General features: G+C 46.0%; 1 protein-coding gene across 2 annotated transcripts in view; it reads left to right on the top strand.

Moving 5' to 3' along the window:
- Nucleotides 1-18,096, top strand: part of LOC310875193 (C-terminal-binding protein 2) — a 150,734-nt gene extending 132,638 nt beyond the window's left edge. Inside the window, exons 4-11 of one of the 2 annotated variants that reach the window (XM_083788335.1) lie at nt 9-153; nt 1,947-2,153; nt 5,658-5,872; nt 9,631-9,761; nt 10,723-10,850; nt 12,646-12,763; nt 14,237-14,316; nt 15,680-15,816. In XM_083788335.1, the coding sequence (XP_083644461.1) occupies nt 9-153; nt 1,947-2,153; nt 5,658-5,872; nt 9,631-9,761; nt 10,723-10,850; nt 12,646-12,763; nt 14,237-14,303 (1,011 nt within the window). In that variant the 3' untranslated portion in view covers nt 14,304-14,316; nt 15,680-15,816. Of the gene's footprint in view, nt 1-8; nt 154-1,946; nt 2,154-5,657; nt 5,873-9,630; nt 9,762-10,722; nt 10,851-12,645; nt 12,764-14,236; nt 14,317-15,679 lie in introns of both variants that reach the window. The other variant, XM_083788334.1, reaches the window with a different exon arrangement.
- The last annotated feature ends 2,829 nt before the right edge of the window (nt 18,097-20,925 follow it).

Below are 20,925 nucleotides of genomic sequence, written 5' to 3'. Positions count from 1 at the left end.
GCGTGCAGGTGCTGAACGAGGCGGTGGGAGCCATGATGTACCACACCATCACGCTGACCAGGGAGGACCTGGAGAAGTTCAAGGCGCTGCGCATCATCATCCGCATCGGCAGCGGCTACGACAACATCGACATCAAGGCCGCCGGCGAGCTGGGTACGTCAAACACAACAACACAGCATACACACACAGCACAATAACAGCACGTCACACCGCCGGGGAGCTGGGTACGTCAAACACAGCATACACACACAGCACAATAACAGCACGTCACACCGCCGGGGAGCTGGGTACGTCAAACACAGCATACACACACAGCACAATAACAGCACGTCACACCGCCGGGGAGCTGGGTACGTCAAACACAGCATACACACACAGCACAATAACAGCACGTCACACCGCCGGGGAGCTGGGTACGTCAAACACAGCATACACACACAGCACAATAACAGCACGTCACACCGCCGGGGAGCTGGGTACGTCAAACACAGCATACACACACAGCACAATAACAGCACGTCACACCGCCGGGGAGCTGGGTACGTCAAACACAGCATACACACACAGCACAATAACAGCACGTCACACCGCCGGGGAGCTGGGTACGTCAAACACAGCATACACACACAGCACAATAACAGCACGTCACACCGCCGGGGAGCTGGGTACGTCAAACACAGCATACACACACAGCACAATAACAGCACGTCACACCGCCGGGGAGCTGGGTACGTCAAACACAGCATACACACACAGCACAATAACAGCACGTCACACCGCCGGGAGCTGGGTACGTTACGTACCGACACGACAAGTCACTTTGACACTCGATTTCCCATCCACTTCATAAATGCATGAGCATACCCTCTATAGTAGCAGACCCCCATCTGAAAATATCTTGTTCCAGGGACCCCCCCCCCCCCCCCAGAAGCAAAGATTTGAGTTAAAACATTCGCTCTGACAGAATATATATTCAACGAACTGCAGCACATTTTCATGATTAAAAAAAAAAATAGCAGATCTGGCAAAAAGTATAACATAATGCTTAAAACACCAAAAGGGTATTCCCGTCCTGAATGGGTTTAAAATCATAACTCAGAACGTATATATATATGGAAGAAGCGGCGCCGATCGTGTCACGTTCGGCAGTGCGGAAAATTAAACACGCACACCCTTGGTGCTCTGTGCATCCAAGACATGAGGAGAGTTATCTATTATTAACTTCTATATGTTCCTATATGTGCGTGAGTCAGTCAGTAGAGCTCAGTGCTTCTGCTAAGATCCACAGAGGCGTGATTATAGGATGATTTACCTCATGCATCTTTCTGTTTGATTTAATTTCAGTTCAGAGCTAAAACAGAATTAAGGTAAAGCTCAAATATTCTACCAGGGGCTCCGCCCAGAAATTCTATAAGGTCTGGCAGCCATTTTTGGACTATTTTAAACAAAGATTCCCGGCTGAGGAGGTTCAGGTGTAGGACAGCTGTCTAATAGTTTAATTATTCTTGTATGGCAAGTGACGATCTGTTTGAGAACATTGTAATGTAATGTAATACGATATAACCTTATTACCTTTATATTTTAATTTTACTTTATTTTATTGTGTGTCTGTTTTGGTCCTGTATTTCAGTCTTTTTTTATTTACTTATTTTTCTTAATGTATTGTATGCTTATGTGTAGTCTAGTGGTGTATGTATGTATGTTGGTATGTCTTGTTTTGTGTAGAAAAAAACAATTTAATAATAATAATTGTAAAAATGTAAGCACTTGATCAGGAAACTCAAGTTCAAATCTGGGGTATACTATAGAAAGTTACATAGTTCTGCTTTACGTAAAAAACAAACAAAAAAACGTCATAACATAGGTTTTGATGTTCCCACGATGATAGTAAATTGTGTGTTCTCGTGTGTGTGTGTGTGTGTGTGTGTGCGTGCGTCCCCCCTTAGGCATCGCGGTGTGTAACATCCCCTCGGCGGCGGTGGAGGAGACGGCGGACTCCACCATGTGTCACATCCTCAACCTGTACCGGCGGAACACCTGGCTGTACCAGGCCCTCCGGGAGGGCACGCGGGTCCAGAGCGTGGAGCAGATCCGCGAGGTGGCGTCCGGAGCCGCGCGCATCCGCGGAGAGACCCTGGGACTCATCGGCTTCGGTGAGCTACTGAGGAGGAGGACCCCCGTTAAGACCTTATTGGAACGCATCTGTAACTGTCACTTTTAGGACGGGAAGGAACCCCTTTTTGGTGTTTTACAGGCCATCCCTGTTGTAGAGCATGGATTTCAGTTTATAAGCGACGGACACTCATACAGGTACACGCATCAAAATGTTGGTGGGACATGTTCCGCAAAGGCTGTGTTTCCCACAAAAACACTGTGTTTCCGATACAAAAGATGGTGATGATAATAATTAAAGGAATAATAATACTGGATTCCCTGAAAAAAGATAAATATTAAATACAAATAAACACATAAGCAAGTAAAGTACAGGAATGATTCAAAACAAACAAACTTACAGGCAAAATCTCTGGCGCGTAACTAAGAATACATTGGTTTAGACCTCGCTCTCTCTCTCTCTCTCTCTCCCTCGCCCTCCATCCCTGTCTCATATCCTCTCTCTCTCCGCTCACATCTGTGCTCCTCTGTTTTCCTGCCTCTGATAAGTCTCTCTCTCTCTCTCTCTCTCTCTCTCTCTCTCTCTCTCTCTCTCTGCCTGTCCGACAGATTATCTCAAGTGTGTGTGTGTGTGTGTGTCCCCGTGTCCGCGGGCAGACTTCCTATCCTCCTCCAGCCTGTCCTCTCATCTCCCTCTCTCTCTAATGCTCACCATTATATCTCCATTATTCTGCATTGTTCTCTCTCGCCCCGACACTCTTGCTATGTCTCGCAGCCCCCCCCCCCCTTCTCTCTCTCTCTCTTTCTATCTGTCTGGGTCCCTTGCCACCCTATCCTGCCATAATCGGGCCCTTCATGGTAGCGAGCTGTGTGTGTGTGTGTGTGTGTGTGTGTGTGTGTGTGTGTGTGTGTGTGTGTGTGTGTGTGTGTGTGCGTGTGTGTGTGCGTGCATGCATGCATGCATGCATGCGTGCGTGTGTGTGTGTGTGTGTGTGCTTGCGTGTCTGTGTGTACTTACAGTGTGTCTGCAATTGCCCACTTTCCCACCTGGCATAGAGGTGTGTGTGTGTGTGCGTGCGTGCGTGTGCGTGTCCTCATCCTGTCACGACACAGAACTGAATGATGCTCTCTCTCTCTCTCTCTCTCTCTCTCTCTCCTCAGAAGCTTTTCCAAAGTACTGCCTTATCTTCATGTCCACATACACCTACTATCACCCCCCCCCCCAGCGCCCCCCAGGCCTACACACACACACACACACACACACACACACACACACACACACACACACACACACACACACACACACACACCCACCCACCCTGGCGCCAGCCAGACAGCTGCCCAGTCTCCCTGTGCCCAAAACTGAAGGCCTGGCATTGAGAACCCCCCCCCCCTCACCCTCCTCCGCCCAGCACATTGTCCATTGTCTGGAGCAGCGCGTCGCCGTCGGCTTCAGAAACCTTGTATCTCCATATATACAGTATTTTCCAAAACGTTTTGTGATTTTTTTCTCCATAACTTACTTCCTTCGCCGCAACAAGACAAGTGTGTCGCACACAAGTGGCGGAAATAGCCGCTCTATTAACGACACGCCGCGGTCGATGTGATATGATGCGACGTCACCTTGTAGATCTGCTGTTTTAACGACACGCCATGGTGGATGTGATGTAGATCTGCTGTTTTCGCGGAGACATTTTATCACGAGTGAAAGATGAAGTGGGCGAGCGTTGCTGCTTGTGGATTTTCATGATCATTTAACAGACAAAAAGCATTAATAAGAGCTTGTTGTGACTAAAATAACAACTACACTGGATCCGCTGGTACCACCGACCGGGTTCCCCCCACGTATTGGAAAGTAACTGCTTTGGACATACGAGGTTTCCACCTGGCAGCATGACGAGTAGCAGTGGAGAGAGAGAGAGAGAGAGAGAGAGAGAGAGAGAGAGAGACCTCCTTGGTGACGCTGCACATAATGGGTCTGTCTACACGCAGCCTGCTGGAAACACACGCAACCCTAACCCTAACCACAGGACATTTGTGGAATCGGCCTCAGGTCTTAACACATTGACCGCATAACCTGCCATACACAACATGTATTCCATTGTCTTTCCATGCGTAATACGCTAAACCCGCTATTTGTTTCATGTGTTTAATTCGCCGTTGTTAGATGATTATTATGGAATAGGGGGTATAGACGATTTTAGCCCGCTTTGCTCTTTGTCTGTGATCCGGATCGCATGGAATGTGTTCATGGGTTAAAACAATCGAGGATAAAACGTCAAAACAATAAAGTTTTAAGAAGAGATAGGCTAGATGAAAAGGAACAGCTGATAGAGGTGTACATGTGTACCACGCCCGTGCAAGCGCACACACGCACAGAAAGCTCTCTTTTCAAGGTGAAACGGCACAGTGTGAGACTTTCTTTTCCAAGGCCTCTCTCTAATTCATTTTCATTTTTCTGTACTGTAAATATTCTACTGGTTGTACAAAGGCGCTGGTGGAAGAAAAGACACACACACACACACACACACACACACACACACACACACACTCCTCCTGCTGCATTCATTCTTTCAGCGGCTGTGTGCCCTTGAAGGGAAAGCCGTGTGATTTTTCCCTCCCTCCAGCATTCTGCCTGGCTGCGCTAGGCGCTCAGTGCGGATGTCAATCTCGCGCGGAATTCAACACTTTAGCAGCGCAACATGTCATGACACTCCCCTTTGATAGTGCACGGATAAAAGATTGAAGTGAAAGTGAGAGCATTGCCGTCATCGTGACCATGACATGGTGTGTGTGTGTGTGTGTGTGTGTTCATGCTCTCTATAATAAGCGCAGTCAGTCAGTCAGTAACAGAGGAATGCAGCGCGGAGATGTCAGCCATAATGATTCAACGTTCAACAGGGTTTAACATGCAGCGAAATGTCGGTGTGGCATCATCTGGCATGATGCGCCACAGTAGCAAAATACAGTATAACAATTATAATACTGCATATAAATGTAAAATGTAAAAATGTCTATAGGTTTATGAAAAGATAAGAACGGGTAAAACCTTTTAGCAGCTGTGGCGTTGAACTCATTGATCACGTGACCGGAAATCGGCGCCGATCTCGTCATTTTCAAAATGATCGGAATCGGATCGGGACACAAAAACGTGATCGGGACCTCCCTAGTATCAATATTATATCCATATATCCATGATATTAGGCTGGATATTGTCTGTGATTTGGGATATTGTACTATTGTGATAATGGTATAAAGTGTTATATAAAAATATAAATATCGGATGTACAAATGTACAAGCTCACAGTGCATCACCTTGTGCTGCATTGCAATATATGATATGATATATGATATACACACATTTGACACCCACATTTGACAATCTTGTAGATCTGCTATTTTTGAGATTTCTTTTTTTAATCGTGGTGTGAGAACTAATGATTTAGAAGGCATTCGTAATTCATAAAAGTCACCCTTTCCATTCTCTCTCTCTCTCTCTCTCTCTCTCTCTCTCTCTCTCTATCTCTCTCTCCCCCGTGCTCCAGGGCGCTCGGGCCAGGCGGTGGCCGTGCGGGCCAAGGTGTTCGGCTTCAACGTGATCTTCTACGACCCGTACCTCCAGGACGGCCTGGAGCGCTCGCTGGGCGTGCAGCGCGTCTACACGCTGCAGGACCTGCTCTACCAGAGCGACTGTGTGTCCCTGCACTGCAACCTGAACGAACACAACCACCACCTCATCAACGACTTCACCATCAAACAGGTTGGTACCGCACCCGACCCAACACAACCACCACCACCTCATCAACCTCTTCAACGACTTCACCATCGTTTTGAGCTTGTAGATCTGCTATTTAGTGTGGTTGCCCGAAAGGCAATTTGAATAATGATACGTAGCGTGCAGAGTTAGTTCAGGCAGGTCTACTCGAGCGGTATCATGCTGTGCTCAAGGGCGCATACATATACTCGAGGGGCTAATACGCTGCATTACTATGTGGGTGTATTCAGTGTGTGCAAGGCCCACATGTCATTCGCTGATGTTGCAGTCAGCTGACCAATTGGGCGGCGTATTTAAGTTCACCTAGACTGCATGCTTCTTCCTGCCTTCCTTCTGCATGTGGTTCCTGGTTGTTATGTGATGTTTGCTCCCACCGCCAGTTATGTTATTTATGCTCCCCATGGGAGGGGGGGGGGGTTGTTATTGTATATCTATCTCCCTGCTCTTAATGTTTAATGATGGTGTTTAATTATGCCGAGCAGGGAGAAAAATGCCAAGATAAAGTATATTCACACTTACAATATTGGTTTAATCTATTCGTGAGTTATCTCTCACTGAACTGAAAAGTAACAGTTTTGGACATATGAGGTTTCCACCCGACAGAGACGAGATACAACGTATTCACCCGGTGGGTATTATGTTTAAATACACCACGTGCGCTCCATGAAGCCATTGTTTAATAATCCACTGAGCGCCCCGGCTCATTTGCAGCTCAATCACATCTTTCCTCCCCCCTCACGTCCAGATGGGGGATATCTATCTGTACGTGATGGATGTTACTTTGTGGGATGTTGCAAATCACTTAAACCTGTTGCACGCATGCACGCACGCACGCATGCACGCACGCATGCACGCACGCACGCACGAACGCACGCACACACACACACACACACACACACACAAACACCAGCATTCTACTTAACCTTGATGCTTAAATACCACCGTCTTAATAGGTAAACAAACAGGTGTATTAGAGCTCCTGTATAAGCTCAGAATAATATGGAACATTACACACACACAGAGAGAGAGAGAGAGATACATGCTGTAGCGCAGCTTTGCTGCCTCCGCGGCATATTTTTATTTAGTTTTTTTGTATTTTATTTTTTTATCTTAAGCTTCCACCAAGGCTGGAAACAAATTCATTCCTCTGCTCTGTCAAATGCAATTAGCGCCAGCCCGTACCAGCCCGTGGCTACAGCAAATATATCGACTGGGCTCCGCAGCGGGGCGCTGAGAGCGCTGCGGGGAGCGGGCATGCTTAACCCTCTCTCTCTCTCTCTCTCTCTCTCTCTCTCTCTCTCTCTCTCTCTCTCTCTCTCTCTCTCTCTCTCTCTCTCTCTCTCTCTCTCTCTCTCTCTCTCTCCTCTGTATCAATAACTATCTTCATGTCGCACTCACGTTGCTGCCGCTGGTGACACCTGCAGGCGAGGGGGCGAATTGCATGAGCGCAAAAGAAACAACAACATTAAACAACCACAAACATGTCTAGTTTCATCCTTCGTGGCTGCCGGATGGATGGTGGAGACCTTTTAGGTCCTAAACTAGGGCTACTAGTCTGAGACCAGATTATACAAATGTCCTTTAAAACAGTTTTCTGAATGTTTTTATGTCAGTGGTTGTCAAACTATTTCATGTCAAGGACCCCAAAAATGATATGTAATTGGCCACGACCCCCATCTGAAAAGTTGTTCCAGGGACCCCCCCCCCCCCCCCCCCCCCCCAGAAGCAAAGATTTGAGTTAAAAACGTTCGCTCTGAAAGAATATGATATTAAAAGATTTGCGCCAAATTTTCAAGATTTTTTTTTTTTAAGCAGATCCACAAGCTTGTAGCGCGGCACAGGGTTTTCAATAGCTAGTAGCTAAAGTATAACGTAATGCTTAAAACACCAAAAGGGGTCCCGTGATGGCTCAGAGGCCAAAATGTCAGTATGTCCTATCAATCTTGTTCAAAACAATGAAAATAACAAATTATATTTGTATTGGTATGACCATTAATATACATGAAGCAGGGGCCGCATGTGGCCCACGGGTTGAGCAGCACTGTCCTAATCCGTGAGAAGAACCCGTTTTCCAAATGGATCCAGTGTTGTTATTATTTGGTCACATTGCTCTTTTAATGCTTTTTATTGGTTCAATATCGATAAAAAAAGAACACGCTTCCGATGTGTTGGGAGCTTCATGCCGATCGGATTATGTTCGCAAACTTTTGCGTGGCGCTGTCGACAAAGAAGGGCATTGATTTACTGAAATGATTAAACGCTGAAATGTGGAGATGTTACAAAGGTTGGTGCCCGACAGACGGCAACGTTTAATGTAGATCCCGTCTTCCCAAATCTCTGCATGTTTGCATCTGACCCCCCCTCCTCTCTCTCTCTCTCTCTCTCTCTCTCTCTCTGTCTCTCTCTGTCTCTCTGTCTCTCTCTCTCTGGTTGATGTTAGCACTGTCAGATTGTGCTCAGTGAAGAGCAAAAGGAGGGGGAGTAGGATAATGGCTTAACCCATTCTGACCTGAGATCAGATTCTAAAAATGTCTTCTACATCCTGACAGTTTTCTGAAAAAGCGCTGTTTCTATGTCAAGTCGTTCTTCGATTTAAAAAAAATAGCAGACCTACAAGCTCGTAGTGCGCCACTCGGTGGTGCGCTATGAGCTTGTAGATCTGCTATTTTTCACCAAACACCAAAAGGGGTTCCCGCGCCATGAATGGCTTAACCTAGTTAACTCTGTTTCTTCTCCAAAGCTAGAGATCCCCAGCTGCCTCTTTAACTTCCAAAATTAAAGAGTGCTCTTCTCTTCTACCGCATCCAAAAGAAAAAAGAAAAAAAGAAAGACAGCGGTTCTTAGCTGAAGTGAAGTGGAGCTGTGTTTGTACTTGTGCGTGCATGCGTATATATGCGTGTGTGTGTGTGTGTTTGTATCACACACACACACACACACACACACACACAAAATATATAGATAAATAAATAATGCTATGCCTAATAAAAGACTGCCTGGCAGCGCAAGGGCTTTACTTGCCCTGAATTTCAGCTTTTGTCAAGATTAAGGGATTACTTTCTTCTGAGCGTAGTCATTTGATTTTTGTTCCCTGCTACTCATTTTTATTTTTATTTTTTTTCCTTCTTTTTTTGTGCGCAGGTTTGTCTTATCAGCTCAACCTTCATTTCATCTTGTGGCTTTTCTTCTTTTTCTTTTTTTGTTAGGCTAAGACTTTTCACTCTATCGCAGATCTGACAACTTCCCGGCCAGGTGTGTGTGTGTGTGTGTGTGTGTGTGTGTGTGTGTGTGTCTGTGTCTGTGTCTGGGTCTGTGTCTGTCTGTCTGTCTTTCCTTCTTTCCTTCTTTCTTTCCTTCCTACCTGCCCGTCTATCAAAGACCTTTTCAGCAGAGCCTAGAATGTATTATTTTTCTCTCCCCTGTCCGTTATAATACGTGTTAAGACCCTCAAACGCAGCCCACGGAGAGAGAACACCAGCAATAACTCGGAGATTGATGTCCCATTTCAGATCAAACAGAGGAAAATTGGCAGTGACGAGGCTCGCGGTCTCTGGCGCACACACACACACACACACACGCACACACACACACACACACACACACACACACACACACACACACAGCTTGCCTTCATGTTCCCTTTACTGCCTTTGGTCTTTGATCTGCGACTAACCGACTGTATCTGTGTGTGTGTGTGTGTGTGTGTGTGTGTGTGTGTGTGTGTGTGTGTGTGTGTGGTACCACAGATGCGTCAGGGGGCTTTCCTCGTGAATGCAGCGCGGGGAGGTCTGGTGGACGAGAAGGCCCTCGCCCAGGCCCTGAAGGAGGGCAGGATACGTGGAGCCGCTCTGGACGTGCACGAGACGGAGCCCTTCACGTGAGTGCACTCACGCACGCACGCGCACGCACGCACACTGATAGACACATGCTCTCTCTCTCTTCTCTCTCTTTATTTATGACATGAAAGAAAAATGACCTCACTGGGGAAAAACATTAAGATAAATTCATAAAAGCAGAAAGATTTGCGGGGCAGACATAAAGAACAGGAAGGTGTAGGAACTAAAGCAACAACATGGACAACATTTCAACAAGCGAGACACGAGGAAGCACCGAACACAACACAACACAGCACAGCACAGCACAACACAGCACAGCACAGCACAGCACAGCACAGCACAGCACAGCACAGCACAACAGAGCGCTCAGAACGCCAAAGGGACAGAGATGATGATGATGACTCACACATTGCACGCAAAGCCGAGTGTGTAACGAGAGACGCAACGCGACCCCACACAGAGAGAGGGGGGGGGGTGCTTGTGGGGGGTGCTTGCCTTCCAGTTTTTCAATATTATGGAGGTGCTGTAAAACATTCAAATCTAAAGATGAGGTCGCATAGCCACGGTGCAGAATCAAGTTTTATTAAACCAACATTTTGACCTCTGAGGTCTCCGTCAGGGTTTAGTTTTTTAGCATAGTATGATGTTTTTAGTATATTCTTTCATAAGTTTCATGCATGTCATTTTTCGACACCATTTGAGGCAAATGGAACTACGCCATTGGGAGTGGTGTATAGGGAGTAGTGTATAGGGCTATAGTAGGCAGCAGAGACGGTGACATGTTGACACTTGACCCCATGCAGTTTGACTGGCATCAAAACGCTGTCCTGTCATAATAACGGCCATCCCTGCTTTGTTCACCGCCATTGGAAAAAAGACAAATGTAAAACCGCACATTTTACTTTTGAAATCTAGATGCAATCAAAATGTGGGACATGTATCAAATAGTCTCTCTCTCTCTCTCTCTCTCTCTCTCTGTCTTCTCTCTCTCTGTCTCCTCAGGTTTTCCCAGGGTCCCCTGAAAGACGCCCCCAACCTGATCTGCACACCACACACAGCCTGGTACAGTGAGCAGGCTTCTCTGGAGATGAGGGAGGCAGCCGCCACGGAGATCCGGAGAGCCATCACCGGTACGCATTCACATTCACGCACTCACCCGTCCCAACATCCGTCCATTCACATTCACATTCACGCACTCACCCGTCCCAACATCCGTCCATTCACATTCACATTCATGCACTCACCCGTCCCAACATCCGTCCATTCACATTCACATTCATGCACTCACCCGTCCCAACATCCGTCCATTCACATTGACACATTCACACACTCACCCGTCCCAACATCCGTCCATTCACATTCACGCACTCACCCGTCCTAATATCCGTCCATTCACATTCACGCACTCACCTGTCCCAACATCCGTGCCTTCGCATTCATGCACGCAGAAAATAACGTACAGATTCAGAATGTCCCGCTCGGGGTGATTTAGAAATGTTGTCATGAAGTGTGTGTCGGTCATGAAAGAAAGAATAAGATTGCGGCCGAAATGAGGTATGTTAGACGGGTGTCCAGGCCTCTCCCTTAGAAATAGGGTGAGAAGTTCAGTCAGAATGTTGAGTAGAACCCGCTGCTCCTTGACTAGGAAAAGGAGCCAGCTTAGATGGTTCGGGCATCTGGTTAGGATACCTCCCGAGTGTCTCCCTAGGGAGGTCCTCACTGCACGGCCCACTGGGAAGAGACCCCGTGGCAGTCCAAGGACCAGACAGGGGGGATTAGATCTCCATCCTCGCCTGGGGAACACCTCGGGATCCCCCAGGAGGAAGTTACAGCACTAATGACTGGAAATCTCTGTTGGAACTGTTACCCCCCGCGACCCAATTATGTCTAAGCGGTTGAAGATGGGTGGATGGATGGATGGATCCATGGACGGCATCACACGGTGGAAATAGCTGGCCTGCGAGCTCACGCTGCGTTGCACTGTGACGCGTTGTGAACTATAACGTCCAAAATCAGGGACGTCAGGGTTTAGAGTTCAGGTTTTTCTCTCAAATAGCAGGACAGGAAATACACGTTAAACCGTTTCACACAGATGGCTTAAAATGCTCATCAACATATTCTATCAAATCACCCCTTATCGGTTCAAACCCCCCCCCCCCCCCCCCCAAACCCTGTTTTATCTGATCAGATGCACATCTTCTGCTCGCCCAGATGTCATATTTCCACTTCAATAGGCCCTGGGCAGTCCTTATTAAATCTGGGGCTCTTAATAGATGTCATCATTAAGGCCCTCACCCCCCCGTCCCCGTCCCCGTCACCAACACAGCCAAGAGGCTCTGGCCTACCAGATAACATCCACAGATAAATGATGTTAATTTGCGATATGTTTGTCAGGCCACAACACATTTGCATACAAGTGTCCTTTCTGGTTCTTTCATCGTCTTGCTCTGGCATTGTTGTTATTATTGTGAGTGTGTGAGATTCATGTCGCTAGAATCTGACATGGATAGCAATGTGTTTGCTGTGTGGGTTGTGTTCTTTCTTTTGGGGGAGGGGGGATGATTTGATAGGATATATGTTGTGAAATTCACTCCCGACTCGCATCAATGCAGCTCTCAGCCTCTCTTATGTCAATTTTTACCCATTTAACATCTGAGAGGCCGATATTATTTGAATAGCCAAGTATAAAATAATGCTTTTTAGAAAAAAAGAAAATCTATAAATGACAGATGCTTTCCCGGTTTTAATGGGATAAATCACCCTCAAAACACATGACATGCCTTCCTCATCTATCTATGTTTAAATGGTTTTTAATTATATTATCATTTTATTTGTTTATGTTTCATAAAGTTATTTATTTCTTTGTTTCTTTGTTATTATTGCCGTACTAATGATATTTATTGTAATGATTAATTTCTCTTCCAGGCCGTATCCCTGACAGCCTAAGAAACTGCGTCAACAAGGAGTTCTTCATCACCACAGCACCATGGGGGGTCATGGAACAACCAGGGGTCCACCCTGAGCTAAATGGCGCCGCCTACAGGTAAGGCAGGACATAACATGTTCATTTCTTCAGCCGTTTCAATATAATGTGTCACCTTTTCTTTTCTTATAAAGAAGCCTTTTTTTTTAATTGAAAGCTAGCCTGCTTTAGGTTTCCCATGTAGTTGTACATCATCATTAATCACTTGGCACCTGGCAGCCCTATTTTGGGCATGTCATTATAGATGGATTTTGTTCTAAAAATAGCCGATCTTCAAGCTCGCCAGGCTACCGCGACATCTAAAGCTTAAGTGGTTAAATTAATTGTGATAATGACTTTTTTACAGCCCTCCTCCTTGAGTCGATTTCTTGTGAGATTGTCTCCTCATGTCCTGGAGGAGTCTGAATAGTTCAGGGTTTTGTGAAACTCCCCAAACTATAGATCAAATGAACACGTACCGTACGTCCCCTAAGCGGGTCGCTATAGGTTCACTGTTTGTCACAATGTCACAGTGACAGTTGGGGGGTCTTTAATGCTAACATTTAAACGTGCTGTCACAATGACAATGACTCGCACATCGGTGTAGTCATTTTCCACGTTTTATTCTCATACAGTATAATTCACAAAGGCTCACTGTTAGAATAAAACTCTATAGATGTAGCATCTTTAATGGATGTGCCGTTCCTCTCATCCACATGCCTAACAAATGCTCTCTTCATTCCATACTAATCTCTTGTGTCCATTTACATTTGGTTTATAAAGCCTATTCTTCGCTTTGCTTCGCTCAATATCCTCAGTTAAAACAAACGAACTAAAAGGATATCAGTATTCGGCTTTGAAGACTCCAGAGCAGTGCTTTCCAAACGTTTTAGCTCAAGACTCAAAAGAGAAATGAGACGGTTTGCCCAAACGGGACCCAAACTGGTGAAAATAGCACATCTACTGTACAACGTGTCGCTTCGCGCGTTATGAGCTTGTAGATCTGCTATTCCACTACTTCTTAGATATTTTATTTACTTAGTTATGGAAAATATTTGATTATTTCCATTTTATTCATGAAACATGTTGGAATTGTTCTTAGTTGATGAAAGTTGTGATTTTTCTGTGTACATTTTTTGTTAATGAGATTTGACATTGTACATACACATTTTTTGTTTTTATTTATTTTTAATGTAGGAAACAGAAACAAGGAGATATTTACTCGTGTCTCGCGACCAATAAAATGTGGTCCGTTTGGGAAACTAGGGCTCTAGGGTTTGACTTGACCCAATGATTCCACTATGTAGAGCGCTAGCCGATATAGGGCTGGTGCTAGCCCACCGGGTGTCTCTGTGTAGCCGTTAGGGTGAGCGCTAGCCCACCGCAACGTGCCTATGTGTAGAGCGATAGCCGCTATTGTGAGCGATAGGCTAGCCCACAGCGACGTGCCTCTGCGTAGAGCGCTAGCCGCTAGGGCGAGCGCTTGGCTAGCCCACCGCGATGTGCCTCTGTGGGCGCTTCCTGATCTCAGCATGTGCTTCTTCTCACACACAGCCAAGTTCAACATCAAACTCTACCAGCCCTAACAACCGGTGTCCCCCAGGGCCAAATTAATGCCTAGATCAGAAAAGCAGGTAAATACGACCAATCCAGGACCTGGATCATAGACCCCTTCTTCACCCCCTGGTCTGCTGTGTGTCGATTATGTCTCCGCCCTAATACCCTCCCCACCCCTACCCCCTCTCTGTGGACCCCTACACAACCCCTGACACACTTCTCATTTAGCCGACTGCTATAGAGATAGGCCCAGTGTGGGTTTGGAGTGTTGTGACATTCAGTCTTCTGGGTCCATTCACTCGGATGGAGTCATGGCCTCTCTTTGGGGTTTCCCTCGTCGCGGTTGAATGGGGCGCTGTTGGGTTAAAAACCACGCAATATTTGGCTCCCTTTTGCTTTTTCCCCCCTTCTTCTTTTGTTTGAACGCTGTGTATTATAGTTACCCTCCCGGAACATTGTGTGTGTGTTTTAGACACTGTGATGTAGTGTTTGTGTGGAGAGAGTCTCTCGTGGTGAAGGGGATGTGGGTTAAGCTGCATTTACAGTATACTCCGTTGCACGATGGTGTCGCTTGCCAAAAGGAACTGGCTCTGTTTTGGCGAGCGACACGTCATACCACAAAGTATGAATTTGGCTGTAGACGTCATTAAGTTAACCCATTGAGACCCGAGTCCAAACAGTTTTATGAAAAACGTATGTTGCTACGTATGTCAGTGGTTCTTTTTCATGTTCTCCAAAATTATATGTATTTGGCCGCCAACCACGACCAACCATCTAAAAAAAGAAAAAGTTCCAGGGACGCAGAGAAGCAAATTTGAGTTATACATATATATACAGTATACAGCATGGCACAAAGTGACACGCTATGAGCTTGTATATCTTGCCATTTTTGAATAGCCAAATGAAAGAAATCTAAAATGATACAGTTGATTTAAATGGGTTAATAACTGACGTCGGCCACAAGCTGCCTTTTTCTTTCCTCTGGTGCTGCTGGTGTCTGAACTGGGGCTATCATATTGATATTGTGATATGACTGTGACTAGATATCGTCAGGGATTGTTGGATATCAGGATATCATGGAAATTACTTAACCACTTGTACTCCAGGGGTGAAGTTAATCCAAAATAGATATAATTATATCGCAATAATAATCCTACACAGATCTTGAGCTCCCATGCACTTTATTTGCAGAGTAGAAATCCAATGTTTCGACCCGTGTCAAAACAAGGGTCGAAACGTTATTATATTTCTTATCTGCAAATAATGTGCCTGGGAGCTCAAGATCAGTGTGCGGACTGCCTTCCTTTTACACTGTACGTATATTTTAATCAGCACCTGTAGAATATTCCTGAGATGTGCGTGCTTCCCTTTGGATTGTCTCACTAAAGGGAAGCCACAGAGCTGATGGTTGGACTAACTAACCCCCCTGTCCTCCTCCAGGTACCCTCCCGGCGTGGTGGGAGTGGCGCCTGGCGGCATGCTGCCAGGAGCGCTGGAGGGCATGGTGCCAGGGGGCGTGCCCATCGCCCACACCCTGCCCTCTGGCACGCACCCGTCCCAGGCCCCGTCGCCCAACCAGCCCTCCAAACACGGCGAGACCAGAGAGCACCTCACCGAGCAATAGCAAGCAGACAGGATGGAGGACCCCGTAAAGCGCCCCGCAACAACGTCACTCACATGCATCCCCCCCCCCCCCCCCCCCCCAAAGAAAACTACACCCACTGACAGACCAAGCGAAGGCAACCCCACCGGCGTCCACACACACACACACACACCAACCCCACCGTAACTGGGACCAAGAGACCGTGAATACACAAAAAGGCGGGCTGCCCTGTCACTCACTCACTCAGCAAAAACATGGCGGACCGAGCGGAAGTGTTCCCTCCCCCCCCCCCCCCCCCCCCTTTCCGCGGCGGAATTTAAACTCTTTACCGTTTTTGTTTTTATTCTCTCTGTCTATTTTTGGGTTCAGTACCAACTTCACTCTGATAACGATGATGATGTTTCTTTTTGTTTTTCCCCTGGAACATGTCTGTCCTCCAGAGTCTATAGTGTTTTGAGTGGCTTTCGAGGGGGAGAGGGGTCGAATTGCCAGCCGTGCAATGAGACTCTGGCCTACACACACACACACACACACACACACACACACCCCAGCAGAGCTCACAGGAAATAAAAAAAGGTAAGCCCAACCCGATGGGAGAACAAGAGAGAAGAAGAAGAAAAACTTTGACATCATGTGCTACTGGACCTTATACCGCCCTCCCCCCCAACGCCCCTATCACCTGACCTTTACCCCCCCCCCCCCCCCCCCCTCGGGCCCCCAGCACCCCCACCCCCACTTTGAGACCCCTCCTCATGTAACCGATAAGTAAATTTAGCTCTGATCTGTCCATTCTGTATTGACGCCTCAGAAGAGAATATTTTTCCCCCTCTCAATCTTCAGTATGTACGACGCGGAGATAAGGCCAGAGCGTCTGTCGACTTGTCATGTATTTATCATTCATCGGACACACCGTGAAAAAAAGGAAAAGGACAAAGATTGCTCACGTAATCTAAAGAGTGAGTTTTAACCCTTTCCTGGCGATGTCGGTATGGTGTTTACATGGATGGCGATTTTACAGAAAGATACCCACAGAGGGCGCTGTCATGCTGTGTCTTGGGGTGGGGTCACTGAGATCACTGAGATCACGGAACATTGTTGTTGCAATGCTTAGCCAAGAATATCTCTATAGAAGCACCGTTGTGTACTGAAATGAAACCAGTATCGCTGAGCCCTCACAAACACTCGCTCTGTATGTGTATTTGAATGTAGTTGTTACCTGACGTTTGGGTTTCGTGTGAAGTTAGAAGGGGAGGTAATCGCTCTGAGAGATGAGGTGACAGAACTGTCTAATAATAATAATAATAATAATAATTCACTACAATATTATATTAAGAAATGTATAACTTTTTTTGTGAAATGTCACAAAGAGAACAAAAAGGAGGAGGGTCAAAGCGTGCCGCCAGCACTCCCCTCGTCGCAAGAGGACACCGCATCGCTCTTTCCTATCCGCGTGCTGACGGAACATTTCTGCCGACGACAGCAGGACAACGTTTCTGACTTTCCCATATATTGATCAGCCAGAGCCGTGCCAGATTGCGACTCCCTCCTCCCTTGAGCGGCGGCGTGCGCCGCATAACTTCACGAACAGGAAAGGGTTAAAGCAGACTTCATTCCTTAATGACTCAGGAAAACACCCTTTTTGCAGATTATTGTTTATTCCCAAAATTTTGTCTCGAGGAAAAAAGAAAAAAAAGGAAAAAAGAAATTACTAATTTGGGTAGTAGTCTGGATACTTTCTCTCTTCCCTCATCTACTCCATTGTGGTATTTTTATATACAAGACCATCCCATGTTTTTGGTGTTTAAAACAAAGTTTTGAAAAGTCCTGTTAGATTTGTATTGCCTAGTTAAATGTTCCTATAACCATAGTCCTATGTGATCCACCCTCTCTCTCTCTCTTTCTCTTTCTCTCTCCCTCTCTATTTCTCTCCTACTTATATTTTATTTGTTCTATCGAAGGCCAGGTTCTTTCCTGTACTCTGTAAGAGCAATAGCAAAACTCCATGTTGTGCTTTATTGTCACACGACCGTGCCACCCGGCAAAAACAACGGGATTCCCGTTTTTCTTTTTCTTCAGCCGAGCGACGCTGCCGTGCGACGAGGTGCACATTAGCCCTTAGTGTCCCAACGATAGCAGAAAGGCAGCCAGCAGTATGTTTTGTTTTTAGTGTGAGTATTTGTATTTGTTTCTTGTACAAGGTGAACATTTAGCATTCAGTGCAGTTCAAATAAAAGATACAATTCTGAGAACCAACTGTCTGTATACTGACTGCTTGCTTGCTTGACTATACTTATGTGGTTGGTTTTCAAAGTGCAGTGTCGTTTTATATTTGTGACAATAATGAAAGCACTTTTACTTCTACCTATGGGCCACTGTCGCCGCAAGTGCACAAAGTTGCACTGTATGTCGTAGAAATGCATGTTCTCCCCCTGCAGTTTCCTTGGGTCCTGATGGCTGCAACCACACAGTCCTGGCTAGGCAACCAAAGCCTGGTGGAGAGATGCACGCTGTGGAGCGTTCTGCTCTAGTTAATTGAGTACTGTACAATTTTGAGGAATTTGTACTACGTATTTGCAATTTTCAATAATTTTACTTCTACTCCACTACATTTCACTACCAAATATTGTAGGCCAGTGCCCAACGGGCACCGCTGTAGATACTCCAATGCACAATATCTGGGTGGGGCATGCATTTCCAACTTGCATCGTTCCAAGTTGGACACACACACACAGTGTGTTATAATCGTCGACAATGGCAATGTCATTTTTCTTGACTTTTGACAATGAAAAAACGACACTATAGTATATTTGTTTAATAATCGTCGCAAAAACCATGAACTATAGTTCATGATTTTCGCAACGATTTCAAAAACCAATATGAAAATGATGAAAAAACGACATGGTTTTGGCCCATCATCTGACATAATAGGTTGTGTATTTGCATACTGGGCCCTGATTGGTGGCCCAAAACTTGGTTGGAAAGTCCCTCTTTTATTTCTGGCTTCCAGGCCAGTTGGAAAAGGGCACACTGAGAGGTGGTAAGAGTATGTTAAATTGGACATTTTCATGGTAAAAGGTTAGCTGGACAGGGCTCTTTCAGATATAAGACCCAACCGTTACATCTCAGGAAACAGGGGGAGAGAGCACCGTCTCCCGATGGTCCTCCAGCACCTTGATGTCATGACATGGGACTTGAACCTGCCAACTGCCTGTAGCAGAGGCAACGGGTCAAGCGCTCCACACCATTACGCCAAGGCACCTTTGGGCATTCAGCAGATGTCTCCTGGTGCTTTTGAGTTTTTATTTTTTATTCAAGCCTTGAAAAGTTCAAATTACTGCAGCATTTAGCTGTAGGAGGAACAGGACTTGAACATGGAATGTCTGTACTGAAAGCCTGATGATTAGACCACTGCACCATCAGTCAGACACTCTCAGGCAAAGTCTCCTGGTAATTTTGAAGTGATCTTTTGTTTGTTAGCCTTCAGTTAGTAAAGTTTAAATAACACAGAATCATATTAATCAGATGTTTCTTAGCGCTGTTGAGGTCTTCTTTTATATGATAGTGTAACAGCCGGGAATCGAACCCTGGTCTCCCACGTGGAAAGCCAACATCTTAACCACTACGACAATTAGAGTTTTGAGGTAGTCAGGCTGAGGCTGAGGCTGTGAGCCACTGCTAGAATAGCAGTAAATGAAGCTCAATAACTCTAGCATTAAACTTTAGGAAGAGTGGGATTTGAACATGAACTCTCTGTGCTGAATAACCCCTACTACACCATCACTCAGTAACATCTGCCTCTTTGTACTGTTGAAGCGATCTTTTGTATGTTAGCCTTCAGATAGTAAAGCCCCTGGGACTCCGAATCCATATTCAATACACACACTTTTGCTTCAACACTCAACAGCCTTGTGTGGCGCTGTGGACTAGTGCGCTTGGCTGTAAACCAAGAGGTTGTTGGTTCGAATCCACCTCGGGGACTATGGTGCTTTTAACATGATCCGAAGCAGTACTGTTTAAACATTCTAGCTCTGTTTAACTCAAAAGCACCAGGAGAAATCTCCTGAATGCCCCAAGGTGCCTTGGCTCAATGGTGTGGAGCGCTTGACCCGTTGCCTCTGCTACAGACAGTTGGCAGGTTCAAGTCCCATGTCATGACAGCAAGGTGCTGGGAAGGACCATCGGGAGACGGTGCTCTCTCCCCCTGTTTCCTGAGATGTAACGGTCGGGGGTTATGTTTGAAAGAACCCTGTCCACGTAAAGTTTTACAGATGAGAATTAGGTCAAACGTTTAAAAATAAAATAGCAATGCATTTTGGCACATCATCTGACAGAATAGTCTGTGTATTTGCATACTGGAGCCCGATTATAATCCTGGACAATGGCAATGTCATTCTCTTGACTTTTGACAATGAAAAAACTACACACTATAGTAATATTTGTTTAATCATTTTCATCTTTTTTTTAATCGACATTTTCATGGTAAAAGGTTAGCTGGACAGGGTTCTTTCAGACATAAGCCCCAACCGTTACATCTCAGGAAACAGGGGGAGAGAGCACCGTCTCCCGATGGTCCTTCCCAGCACCTTGACGTCATGACATGGGACTTGAACCGGCCAACTGTCTGTAGCAGAGGCAACGGGTCAAGCGCTCCACACCATTGAGCCAAGGCACCTTGGGGCATTCAGGAGATTTCTCCTGGTGCTTTTGAGTTTTTATTTTTTAGTCAAGCCTTGAAAAGTTCAAATTACTGCAGCATTGAGCTGTGGGAGGAACAGGCCTTGAACATGGAATGTCTGTACTGAAAGCCTGATGATTAGACCACTGCACCATCAGTCAGACACTCTCAGGCAAAGTCTCCTGGTAATTTTGAAGTGATCTTTTGTTCGTTAGCCTTCAGTTCGTAAAGTTTAAATAACACAGCATCATATTAATCAGATGTTTCTTAGCGCTGTTGAGGTCTTCTTTTGTATGATAGTGTAACAGCCGGGAATCGAACCCTGGTCTCCCACGTGGAAAGCCAACATCTTAACCACTACGACAATTAGAGTTTTGAGGTAGTCAGGCTGAGGCTGAGGCTGAGGCT

Source organism: Protomyctophum parallelum (assembly GCF_964188405.1).
Source record: "Protomyctophum parallelum genome assembly, chromosome: 17".
Classification (NCBI taxonomy): domain Eukaryota; kingdom Metazoa; phylum Chordata; class Actinopteri; order Myctophiformes; family Myctophidae; genus Protomyctophum; species Protomyctophum parallelum.
Note: the sequence above shows the minus strand (reverse complement) of the source record. Positions and strands in the feature narration are given on the sequence as shown.